At 35.0% G+C, this 13607-nt stretch overlaps 1 protein-coding gene across 14 annotated transcripts in view; it reads right to left on the bottom strand.

The window, feature by feature from the left end:
- Window positions 1-13607, bottom strand: part of LOC6052855 (heterogeneous nuclear ribonucleoprotein L) — a 357965-nt gene that overhangs the window by 53499 nt on the left and 290859 nt on the right. For 10 of the 14 annotated variants that reach the window (XM_038253811.1, XM_038253810.1, XM_038253809.1 and 7 more), the window contains one exon: window positions 7911-7925. The exons of the other annotated variants lie outside the window; for them this stretch is intronic. In XM_038253811.1, coding sequence (XP_038109739.1) covers window positions 7911-7925 — 15 coding nt within the window. The remainder of the gene's footprint in view (window positions 1-7910; window positions 7926-13607) is intronic. 14 annotated transcript variants of the gene reach the window in all.

Raw genomic sequence — 13607 nt, 5'->3', positions numbered from 1 at the left:
CTGAAATTTTGGGTGAAGACTCCCAAGCCATATCCCGTGTGCATGACGAAGGCCGATTTTGAAATTTTCAATTTTCAAAAAATACAAAAATCTAAAACTTTCGATTTTTTATATGAAAAACAGAAAAATATTTTTATCTTTTTTTTAAATAAACTTTTTGAAAATCGGCCTTCGTCATGCACACAGGACCGGTTCAACGAGTCTTCACCAAAATTTTGAGCAAATTTGGTCGAAGCAATGTTGAGATATCGTGGCACCCGTTTTTTGAAACTGATGTTCAAATAGCTTTATCTCGGTTATGATACGACCAAATGTCTTCAAATTTGTTTTGTCAATAGATGATAATGTATATTTTAATGCCCTGAAAATAGATTTTGAAAAAAAAAAGTTTGTGCTCAAACCAGGTTGTGCAAAAAATAATTGAGCGAGTAATGAATTTTTGAATCAATACTGATTTTTTCAAAAAATCGAGATATTGGTCGCAAAATTTTTTCAACTTCATTTCTCGATGTAAAATCAAATTTGCAATCAAAAAATACTTTAGTGAAATTTTGATAAAGTGCACCGTTTTCAAGTTATATCCATATTTAGGTGACTTTTTTGAAAAAAGTCGCAGTTTTTCATTTTTTTTTAAATTAGTGCACAAGTTTGCACACTTTTAGAAAAAATATTTTTGAAAAGCTTAGAAAATTCTCTATATTTTGCTTCTTCGGACTTTGTTGATACGACCTTTAGTTGCTGAGATATTGCAATGCAAAGGTTTAAAAACAGGAAAATTTATGTTTTCTAAGTCTCACCCAAACAACCCACCATTTTCAATTTCGATATCTCAGCAGCTAATGGTCCGATTTACAATGTTAAAATATGAAACATTCGTGAAATTTTCCGATCTTTTCGAAAACAATATTATCAAAATTTTCAAATCAAGACTAACATTTCAATTCAATATTACGCCCTTTTAAAACAGTTTTAAACACACTGCCATTTTCCGTTACTCGAGTGTAAAATTTTTTGGAACATGTTATTTTAAGGGAAATTTAATGTACTTTTCGAATCTACATTGACCCAGAAGGGTAATTTTTTCATTTAGAACAAAATGTTTCATTTTAAAATTTCGTGTTTTTTTCTAACTTTGCAGGGTTATTTTTTAGAGTGTAACAATGTTTTACAAAGTTGTAGGGCAGATAATTACAATTTTTTTTTATATATAAACATAAGGGGTCGCGAGTTATCGCGATTTTAAGAAAAAAAGTTTTGAAAAAGTAGGTCGACGTCGATCATGGCCGTTCATGGTCACCCGCGACAGACACGGACGACGAAACAAAGAGAAACGCAAAAAGTAACTTTTTCAAAACTTTTTTTTCGTAAAATCGCGATAACTAGTGATGTTAATAAGCAAACCCCTTATGTCTATATATCAAAATTTTTGTAATTGTCTGCTCTACAACTTTGTAGAACATTGCTACACTCTAAAAATAACCCTGCAAAGTTAGAAAAACACGAAATTGTATTGTATAAATGAAAATTTTTGTTTTTAATAAAAAATGACTTTTCTGGGTCAATGTAGATTCGAAAAGAACATTAAATTTCCCTTAAAATGACATGTTCCAAAAAAATTTACACTCGAGTAACGGAAAATGGCAGAGTTTTTAAAACTTTCTAAATTTTTATAAATTACAATAAACTAAAAGCGTTCAAGGGTTATCCGCAAGCAAATGCATTATTTCAATACCACATCAAGCAGGAGGCACTTTTCCCACAGCAGCGCATGAGAACAGTGCAGCAAAGATTTACAAATCGTTATCCTTTGTGGCCAAGTCGCCGAGAAGTGGTCCCCAGCAGCAGCAGATGGCGGTCACTGGATTTCTGGTCCCCGGTGGCCAAATCGCAGAGCATAATGGCTTGCGGGGGTGGGCATCCGACGTCCAAAGTGGGCGGGACAAATGATGCAAATAAATTCTACTTTATTACTATGGACTCTGTTTTTCTGGCCGGGGGAGGATGGCAAACATAGAAGAGAAGCAAAAAAAAAAAAAAAGAAAATCACGGAAAAGGGACCCTCCCCCCTGGGGAGGGGGAGTGCATGGTCCTTCCTCATGTGACCAGTGTACATATAATATGGAGTGTTATGCATCAGCAGCAGCTGCCGGCCGGGGTCGAAAATGGAACGTTAAAAATGATTTTTCCGCCTACCTCCCCCAAATCTGGTGGAATATCCCCCGGTCGTAGTTGTTTAGAGAGTGCTTTCGAGGTTATGTTATTGTCGAAAGAGAGGCGGCAGGACACTCTTTGTGTGTACTTGTGTGAGTATATTTCCTACTGGGGAGACTATCTCTCTGCCCAAGGATAAATCGGCGGTTTTGCAAACATTCCATAATGGTTTGAGGTTCTTTCTCTACTGTTTCTGTTTAGTTGTTGTTTGTGGAAAACAGGTCGTAAATTTCAACAACCTTCAAGAAACTGTATCAATGTGGAAACTTTTGCGTTGTTAGGACAGCTGGAAGCTGAATAAATCAGAACTGTTGTTTTTTGCAATTAAATATTTTTGTTTTATTTGTCCCAGGTTTAACCAAGAAAGAGACACGGTGTAATAAGCCAACCAACCAACGCAAAACGTTCAACAGCTTGCAGATTATTATCCTTAAGTAGGCGAGCTAATGTCACCACCAAGCGCCAAGTGTTGCGATCCCACTAATTAGTCTAATCCCTGTCTCAAAAGGATGCTTGAGCTGGTTGGGAAAAATGAACGTAATGAGAAGATTTGTACACCAAAAAGTAGAACAAAAAGCATTCACTCTTTCTACAGAAAAAATAAATTAATTAGGCAGAAAAGGAACCCTAAGGAAATTGATGTAATTGAAGACAAATTTAATTACAAAATTGGCTGAGTAACGAGAAATCACAATTTGGAAACAATTTTTTACCATTTAATGATTTTTTTACAGCAGTTTTCTATTTCTTCACTGTTTTTAACTAGAAATCATTGAAACACAATTCCGGAAAATAGAAGGGGTCGTACCAATCCACCGTCATTATCGAAAATGTCAGATTTGTGATCTGGGGCCAAAATTACCATTTAGAATTTCATGAAGTTGGCGAAGAATTGCGTATCTCTTTTATTTTTTCACATATTTATGTATGTAATATTACATGAATAGGAGTTTATTTACTACCTATAAATTCAAAAGATTGTTAACTTTAATGTGTGGATAAATCTCACTTAGAAGATTTGTTTCCTCAATTTCAATTTTCAAGGTAACGTTACAAACCATTTCTGGCATAAAACATGTAATCTATTTTAGATGTTAAATCACCACGATTTTAAGAATGTTTCTATACATGTAACAGTTACATGAAAATTAGGAGAATAAATAAAATTAAATTAAATTTACGTTGATTTTTTTTCTAATTCCGTCTGTGAGTTTTATCAAACCACAAAATTTAAATGCTACACGTACGAGCTTTTCGAATGTCAAGGTAACCACTACTCATTCGACTGAAAAGCCACTGTGGACTTTTCACCTCTCAAGGAAACTTTTCCAATTTTCCCCATTCACACTGACCGCTAATGAAACCATTTATTTCGCCCACACTTATTCAACTTTTCCGTCCCACCCCCTAAGAAATCGGCCTGTCATTGTGTAACGACCTCCGCCCCTTCCCTCACTTCCACATTCCAAGCTTTTCCACACCATTAAAACCACATTGATTAATGGTTGGTACCTGATGGAAGGTTGCCCCCTAAGAAAAAAAAGGACACAACCACAAACAAACCAACACACACTTGGCAATTATTTATCGCTTCTTCCCGGTGAAGTCGTCGCCGCCGCCGTCGCAATCGCTTCCAGAAGTAACACTCATCCTGGTGACACAAATACCAGCTCGGTGGCGTCGTCGTCCTCCCCGAGCGAAAACCCATTAACAGCAAAGTCAACACCATCCGACAGTACCACCGACCGGGCTCTTTCTTTACTCGGTGAAGGAAAAATGTCCGGCTTTTCTTCACAATCATGGAGAAAGGATTTGAATACCGGTGGCCGGCCAACCGACGCCCTCCCCGTCAACTCCTTCCCGTCCTGGGCGTAACAAATCCCGGAAATCAAGAAGATTAATTATTCTCGATTATCTTTTGCCTTCTCAGTCTCCGCTACCTTAAGTTTACGCCACCAGGTGTTTGTTTGTTGCGTTGTTGGAGTGAGGTGGGAAAACGGATTTTCTTTTCACCGTTTGGGCCTTGCTTGACGGAGGTTTAGCTTATTGTGAAGAGAGATTTTTTTTGTTAAAAATTTATCATGTCCTGCTTTAAATGATTTTATTCATTTCAAAATTTTCAAATTAAGAACAAAAAGTTTGAGAGTTAAAAAAAGGAAAAAATTAATGCAAAAAAAAATGCGAACGAAGTTGACTTTATAGCTGTCGGCCACTATAGCTAGTACCAACCACTTGTGTCTTCCTTTTAACTACAAGGAACTTCACCACCCTGGGCTCCTAAGTGTTTGAGTACGGCACGGAGCGACGGCGCTCGCCACGGGATTTGAACCAGCAACCTTTGGATTGTGAGTCCAGTGCGCGGTCCGATTGATCCACACGGGCGGGCAAAAAACAAATTGCGTGAAACACTGCTCCAATTCTCCTATTTTTTTTTTGCAAAATTTTGCTTTTTTCCGTTTGCAATATTTAAGTTTGCGGCATGGTCAATTCGGGATCAATTTTTCGGTATCTTCAAGCGGAGATATTTTTTTTAAATAATTTCTACTCTTTTACAAAAAGTAAATCAACGCGAATACATAAAAAATGGATTTTTTTACTCAAAATTGATTTAAATAATGTTCAAATCCTTGTAATTTTCGGGATCTTTACTGTTATTTTGACAGCTGGTCAATACATGGAATATGAAGTATCAAAAAGTCGGTACCAAAAATAAATTGAAAAATAATTAAATAAAATTAATATGTTTATGAAAATGTATTGGTTACCAGGAATTCTTTAGCTTAAGTTAAGACTAAAGTGATAAATCTAATAGGAAATTTCAACTTTCATTGAATTTCTCAACTGAAAACAATTTGAAAAGCACTTTAAGCGTTCAAAATTGTATGTACTACTCTAACTCAAGTATTTTATGAAAACTGGCAGGGTTCGTTATTATTATTGAATTCCTAGGATGATGCACCGTTTTTAGGTTGCATGCATCAAAATTATGCAAAAAAAAAAAAAAAACAATTTCAAACAGAATTTTCAAAGCTATCATTTATGAAGTGCTTCATACCTACGACGGAAATTTTCAAAAACAAAAAAATATAGAAAATCAAAATTAAAGCAAATTGAACATAAGAGTAGTTTTTCTAGAATTTCGCATAAAATTTAAAGTTTTTTTAAGCATAGCATAGCACAGCATTGCGGATCTGTACCCCGCTGTAGGGGGTGCCACAATGGACAATTCAATATTCTTAGACAACTTGGTTGCTGCCTGATACAAACAAAGATATCTAAAAACGTAAATTTCTACACTATGCTCCAAGGCTACGCCCATACAGTCCCGAGAGGATTTGGGAGGGAAAGTTTGTTTTGTTCACTAGTGGCAAAAGTGCGGGGAACCCACGTTCTAATTCAGAGGTATATGTAATTTTTTGATCGATTTCGTGTCTTCAGACAAGTTATGATCAGGACTAACTTTTCAGCACTTGTTTCGAAAAGATATACTTTTCAACATTTTTTTTAAATTTAAACGATTAATAGACTCAATGCATGAATCCTACAATTCTGTTCAAATGGTGTTTTCGGAATTGCAAAAATCGTTGTATGGAACTCGTTGCAAAGCTTGATGTTTTCATCACTCGTCGTAGGGTAGAGGACCCAGAAATCGCCCACTTTATAGTGGCAATCTAGGAAATTTGATGAGAATTTGATGACAATTTATGGTTTTTGGTTCTATTTGTTGTAGAACGTTGATAAACTATTTGATTTTAAGTTTCCATAAGGTTTTTATCATTTACATGTTCATTTTTGATAAAATTTTGCGTTTTACACCCAAAGGAAAAACATATCTCAAAATCTGCAACATTGGATTTGCTGCAGAAAATGTCACATTTTATAACATTTTTTGCAGCAAGCCCGTAGATCATTTTTGCCCGCGTGTAAAAATTTCAGCGATCTGCAGTTCTCACCAACACATATAATGCTGGCCCGTCCCCGAGCAACACTCCAAAGAGAAGCATATGTTGGTGCTCTTTCACTCACTTTTCATCAAGCGTCCATGGCGCGGTGGTAGCGTGTCGGACCAATAACCAAGAAGTTGGTGATTCAATCCTCGTTCTGCTAAGTGATTTTTTTTGTGAAATTGTGTGTCGTCGGTAATGTCGATAATTGTCGGTAACGGGCAAAAATGTCATACTCCTATATCGCAAAAAATGCATGAGGACAGATTTCATGCAGATTCTGATATACTTTCATGCCGCCATGCATCACAATCATGCGACTGCCAGTTGGGTGTAATAAAGTGCTCTGAAGAGCCTATTTTCACCCCCCTAAATCCAATTTTCGCCCACCCTTGGAACCAGTTTTCGCCCACAACAAAAATCAAGAAATCAAATGAAATTATGACACAAAGCTAAGCAAATATGGTCTCCTATTGACACACAACATGTTCCCGAAGCTAAATTTCATTGATGTGCACATATTTTGTCGTACATATTATGAATTGAGGTTCAAAAAATCCTAGGTGTTTTTTTTTCAAATATTCTACTTATTTTGAGATTCTCTGTCTATTATAACTAAAACCAAAACATGTTCTCACTCTCACAAAAAAATATGACTGAATCAAAATTTGTAATAGAACTCATGTGTCCCTGTTCACCCAAGATAAGGGCACACAGTTACAATTAGCTTCATGTTGTTGTTGATTTTATTAGGGGAGCTTCAACCCTATGGGTCATTTGCTCCCGAATTGACTCAATATAAAACATCGAGTACTTCTTAATAAAAACATTAAAGCACATGTGTAACTACTTCTCCATCCTTTGCTTAATGTGTTCTCCTATGTACCAGTAAACTTTTACAACATTTGAACCAAAATCCCTTATGAATGAAAGTAATTTAAATGATTATTTAACCTTTAAAAATAATCTAGAATGTTCCAAATATATTTTCAAGCACATTTCGCTGCGATTAGAAAAGTTTTTATGGTAAACGAAAACTGGTTCTAGATAAAAACAGGCAAATCACTAGATTTTTATGAAATTCAGACATACATTGAAGTCATGAATTATTCATTTACATTATTTTCGGACAAAATGAGTTGTTTTCCCTCATTAACATTATTACCCGCTGTAGTCTAAATTGACAAAAATATGGCGGCTGCAGTAGGGCTTTTTTTTGAAAAGCTTATAAAAACTTATTAAACAATAGAAATTTATTAGGAAAGTTTCAACTGGTACTAGAAATAAATGAATATGTAAACCTGCATAATAAATTCAACCAAAAAACGGTATGAGTTTGCTAAATACAGATTAAATCCAGTAGGTGGGCGAAAACTGGAGCAGGGCGAAAACTGGGTCATCTACCCTATTTATCCAATGCGGTTGTATCCAATGCGACTGTACGACTCTTGATGAAAAAATATTCTTTTTGCTACTTGTTGCATAAACTACTACTGTGAATTTTCGATAAATAGCATAAAATTTCCGAGTTAAAGCTATTTTTTGGCTAACATTTCAAGAAAAACTGTTTTTGAACATTTTTTTTCAAATTGTGAATATATGAAAAGTTGGTCAACATTTTTGATCCGACCTTTAATGCCTGAGATATGGCCCAAAACGAAATACAGTCATATACATCAACAATTTAAATCGAATACATGTCAACCCACGAAACATTGTTATGTAGCAAGACAAATAAACTGGTCGAATACTTACTAGGTCCTCGAGTGACTGAAATAGACAGAAAAAAAGACATTCATCAATATTGTTGCAATGTTAGAGACGGGACAGAGTGTTAGTAGTGCGGAAAACCAAAAACAATAACCGAAAGGAAAACTGAGAAAACTTTAAACAATCACAACACAAAGGAATAACTCCTCCTACCCATAACGCCTCCAACTTCGATTCACTTAGCTGATGTGGTAATAAACAAACTTTTCACCAGAAATGAAAACATTCTCTTTTCGTGGAACTAACAGTAGCAGCAGCAGACTATACCGAAGTCGGAACTAAGCTTTCTGCACCCGTAGCAAGGGCACTCCTTCCAAGGAAACTCATAATTCTATTCAATTTGAAATTCAAACTAACCCATTAAACTTTATGGCACAAAATTTCGATTTCTTCCCACTCACCTCTCTCTCTCTTCCCATGGAAAGGTTGGTTATTCAGCCAAATAAAAGAATTCACAAAAGTTGGGTTTGGCAAATCGTACGCAAGTGCCCATAGTTCCGTTCCGTCGTTTTGCAGAAGATTTTGCGCAGAAGAATGAGGAATCGTTCCGGGCGAACTTTTGACGAGTCTGTTTGCGTTTAACTTTGTCCTTGTGAAGGAACTTTTGATGCAACTAACTAGTTGTGTGCGGAGAGCTTTGCTTAATTCTTTATGACAGTTACAAAAGTGTATTTATTTTTCAATCACTGCTTGATTTTCAAAGGAAAATAATGGCGATTTTCCCCCCATTACGAGTTGACCTTTTTTCCCCGAAGGGAAGGAACATCACGACGTCGAGAACACAATTTATTTATTTATCTTCGACAACGGGTGGCATTATAATGGATGCAGCGATTATGTCCATCCACCCCCTTAAGGGACATCCCCCGTCCCGCCGCCGTAACGACACAGTCGTCGGAAAAACGAACCGAAGAAACCGGGGCTGCATTTTCCCGGTCATCAGAGCACAGTTGGCACATGTTGAATTTGCATCGATTGCAGCTGCAGCTGGCCGGCTTGTTTTGATTGGGAAAACGAGCAGCAAAATGAGAGTGGTGGTGGCTCAAAAATAAAAAAGGCAGCGCATCTCAGGTCCCTCCGGGCTGAACTCGCAAACGATGTCCATTTCCATCCATTAGTGAGAAGGAGTCACCTCGTTGGTGTACTTGGGAGTTCTCGTTAGCGAGGGAAGAAGTGGGCACCGATGAAAATATTTTTCAAAATGAGCAACATGAGTTTTAATACAGTTTTTACCAGTATTTTTTGAAAAATTGCTGGAAAAACAACATAAATATTCAGCAAAAAAAATCAGTACATAAGCAATTTACTAGAATTTCTCAAAATGACTTTCATCGTATTTTTTTTTGTATGAATCTTTGTCCATCGATTTCTTATGTCCAAATACGCATTTTTGTGCATTTTATAATAGAGCAGTTCTCTACGGAATCGGTCGTTTTTCTTTTATTTTAATTTTTGTATATTTTAATCCGGCTGAAACTTTTTTGGTGCCTTCGGTATGCCCAAAGAAGCCATTTTGCATCATTAGTTTGTCCATATAATTTTCCATACAAATTTGGCAGCTGTTCATACAAAAATGATATGTGAAAATTCAAAAATCTGTATCTTTTGAAGGAATTTTTTGATCGATTTGGTGTCTTCGGCAAAGTTGTAGGTATGGATATCAACTACACTGAAAAAAAATGCTACACGGTAAAAAATTTTGGTGATTTTTTATTTAACTTTTTGTCACTAAAACTTGATTTGCAAAAAACACTATTTTTAATTTTTTTATTTTTTGATATGTTTTAGAGGACATCAAATGCCAACTTTTCAGAAATTTCTAGGTTGTGAAAAAAAATCTTTGATCGAGTTATGCATTTTTTAATCAATACTGATTTTTTTCAAAAAAATCGAAATATTGGTCGCAAAAATTTTTCAACTTCATTTTTCGATGTAAAATCAATTTGCAATCAAAAAGTACTTTAGTGAATTTTTGATAAAGTGCACCGTTTTCAAGTTATAGCCATTTTTAGGTAACTTTTTTGAAAATAGTCGCAGTTTTTAATTTTTAAATTAGTGCCCATGTTTGCCCACCTTTGAAAAAATATTTTGAAAAGCTGAGAAAATTCTCTATATTTTGCTTTATTGAACTTTGTTGTTGCGACCCATAGTTGCTGAGATATTGCTATGCAAAGGCTAAAAAACAGGAAAATTGATGTTTTCTAAGTCTCACCCAAACAGCCCACCATTTTTTAATGTCGATATCTCAGCAACTATAGTTCCGATTTACAATGTTAAAACATGAAACATTCGTGAAATTTTCCAATCTTTTCGAAAAAAAATATTTTCAAAAATTTAAAATCAAGACTAACATTTCAAATGGGCGTAATATTGAATGTTTGGCCCGCAATATCTCAGCAACTATGGGTCGCAACAACAAAGTTCAATAAAGCAAAATATAGAGAATTTTCTCAGCTTTTCAAAAATATTTTTTTCAAAGGTGGACAAACATGGGCACTAATTTTAAAAAATGAAAAACTGCGACTATTTTCAAAAAAGTTACCTAAAAATGGCTATAACTTGAAAACGGTGCACTTTATCAAAAATTCACTAAAGTACTTTTTGATTGCAAATTCGATTTTACATCGAAAAATGAAGTTGAAAAATTTTTGCGACCGATATTTCGATTTTTTGAAAAAATCAGTATTGATTCAAAAAATCATAACTCGGTCAAAGATTTTTTTGCCCATTCTGGAAATTTCTGAAAAGTTGGCATTTTATGTCCTCTAAAACATATCAAAAAATAAAAAAAATTAAAAATAGTGTTTTTTTGCAAATCAAGTTTTAGTGACAAAAAGTTAAATAAAAAATCACCAAATTTTTTTTACCGTGTATCATTTTTTTTCAGTGTAGTCCATATCCATACCTACAACTTTGTCGATACACCAACTCGATCAAAAAATTCCTTCAAAAGATACAGATTTTTGAATTTTCACATATCATTTTTGTATAGACAGCTGCCAAATTTGTATGGAAAATTATATGGACAAACTAATGATGCAAATTGGCTTCTTTGGGCATACCGAAGGCACCAAAAAAGTTTCAGCCGGATTAAAAAATACAAAAAAACGAATGACCGAAAACTCAGAGAATTGCTCAATAACATTTTTTAAGATTATTCATCAAAAGTGTCCATCGTTGTCAATTAGCGTAGCTTTAAAAAGACAAAAGTGTTCAATTTTGTTTGCATCAACCAGAAATTTAAAGTGCTATGAACCCAGAAGCTAGCCTGAAAATTTAAGCTTATTAGTTAAGGTATAGTTGCTCCAGTTTTAATCTGAAATTAGAATGGAATTTTAATAAATTTAATTGATTTTTTTTTCACTTTTTTAATCTTCTTCTAGAAAGTTTTCCTCAACTCAATGAGCTTTTATCATCTGAGAGATTTCTAATAGGGTTTGATCTTCGGGGAACAACTTTGTAGAACATTTGCGATATTGCTGGGAATTAATCCCGAAAAGATACAGGATGTTTTTTGGAGTCCTTTTCTCGGCAAAATTTCAAATCGTAAGAATAAGAAAATTTGACAGAGGTTTGAAAATTTTTCTATAAGCTGTAAAAAGCTACAATTAAAATTTTATACTAACTTCAGATTAAAACTAAAGCAACTAAATCTTAACCAACTTAGCTTAAATTATCAGAATAGTTTCTGGTGTCATATTACTTTGAAATTCCGGTTATGGCAACTGAAATTGAACACTTTTGTCTTTTTAATATATCGGTATAGCGTGGTTCGTGGTCGATATTGGAAAAAAAATATATCCGAAATGATGTGAATATTTCCTACAATTTGCTATTTGCCTAGAATGAGTTTGTGAAATTTTGAAAAAAATATTTTCAGATTTTGAAAATCACGAATTACATCTCAATAGGGCCAAATAATATGGGTTAAACCAACCATAACAAAAACGAGTCAATTTATTTAGAATCACATCAAATACTACAAAAACATTTAAAAATCATGAATTTTTTGCTTAAATGTATAAAAAATCACACGGACGTCAACCTAAACTGAGGAAACAAATGTTTCACTGAACATCCTATTCTAAATAAACTTTCGGAGAGTTGCAACTCCAACTCGGTAAATTTGATAGTTGATAGTTTAGCTTTGTGGAATATTTTAAAATGATTTGAATAATTGTCAAAATAAATCTTTACTGTCGTCGTTATTATAATTGTACGACTCGTGCTGAAATTTTTTTCTTTTTACCACTGGTTGCATAAACTACTAATTTATCACGGTTAATTTTAATTTTTCCCAAAAAAAAGCACTTTTTTAGTTGTCTTAAATATGTTTACGATTTCAATCCTTCTTTCAACTGTGCCCTCCACAGCATCCACTTTTTTCCACCCAGCGTGTTGCCACAAAGCATTTTATTGTGCTCAGTGCAAAACAACATTAGTTGCTCCTGCTACGCTTTCCCCGTCCAAGAATCAACCCCGAACCTGGAAAATGATCTATTTTTAAGCTATGACACCATTAACGCGAAGCTCTGCTTTGCTGTGTTCCTGTCCATTTTCCGGCAACGCTGAGTTTCATGTACAGTGGAAACTTTTTCCGTAATTTATAAATCATCGAATTATATAGAGGTACCTTTTTCCTATGTTGAAAATGTTGAAAGTTTCGGCAGGTTGGGCCTGTCTCTGTCTCTCTCTCTCTCTCGTAAAAGCTTATGCCAAATGATTGGGTAGGCAAATGGACCAAGTTCTGCTGAGTCTTTCTGTCTATCTGTCTCCGGCATTGTGAGTGATGAAATTTTAATCACAATTGATACGGGGGGGAAGTGAGTCCCCTAATTGGTCGAAAGAGGTTCTAAATTGAATTTGACAAAACGGACCTTGGACTGTAGCGGGGAAGAGGGTTGGGAAGGTGGTTTTAAATTAATTGGAATTTTACGGTTATTTGAGGGGGGTGGAGGCGTAACTTTGGGTTTAGGATTCGCAAGATTGATAAGAAATGGACTAAGCTGAACGCAGCTAATGTAAATTTAATGGATTGAAGTTTTGAAAGGAAATTGTTGGCACAAAGAAGTTAAGACAAAGCAGCTGGAAGTCATTTACGAAAAGTTGGCCAGAAGCCACAAGGCCGAAATCACCAATCAACAAAGTATTGAAAAACTGTTTGTACTGGTTTACAACAAAAACGACCAAAGTGCACAATAATGTTGGATCTGGTCCAGCAAACCAATTAAAATAATTCCCATAACTATGCACCTGTACAACATGTGTGCCCCCCAGGGATGGAATAATCGCAAAAAAATCAATTTCGCTTGCGAACTTTCATCACCGAGAAAAGAGAGGAGGCAAATCACGCAAAAGAAAATCGCTCCCGAAATTCTCCAAGAAAATCAATCTGTTTATGATTTTTTGTGAATTTCCTTGCCAGCACCACTTAATAATATTTATTTCACTTTGTTTACACACATTGCCCATCTACAAATAGTGACAGGTCATTTATCGACGTGTGACGTTACACTTGCAAGTGTAGTAGTGAAAAGGATATTCCACCGAATAATCAAGATGATGATTTTTTTAGATTCTTTTTACCGATCTTTCGTGCGCGAGAGAGGAGTGCCATGCTCCTTTCGGATTTTTTCTCTTGATGAACGTCCAGAGATTTTCTTTTGATGATGATTATTCCAT

This window comes from Culex quinquefasciatus, chromosome 2 (genome assembly GCF_015732765.1).
Source record: "Culex quinquefasciatus strain JHB chromosome 2, VPISU_Cqui_1.0_pri_paternal, whole genome shotgun sequence".
Taxonomy (NCBI): Eukaryota; Metazoa; Arthropoda; class Insecta; order Diptera; family Culicidae; genus Culex; species Culex quinquefasciatus.
The sequence above is the reverse complement of the archived record's forward strand: the minus strand, read 5'-3'. Positions and strand labels throughout refer to the sequence as shown.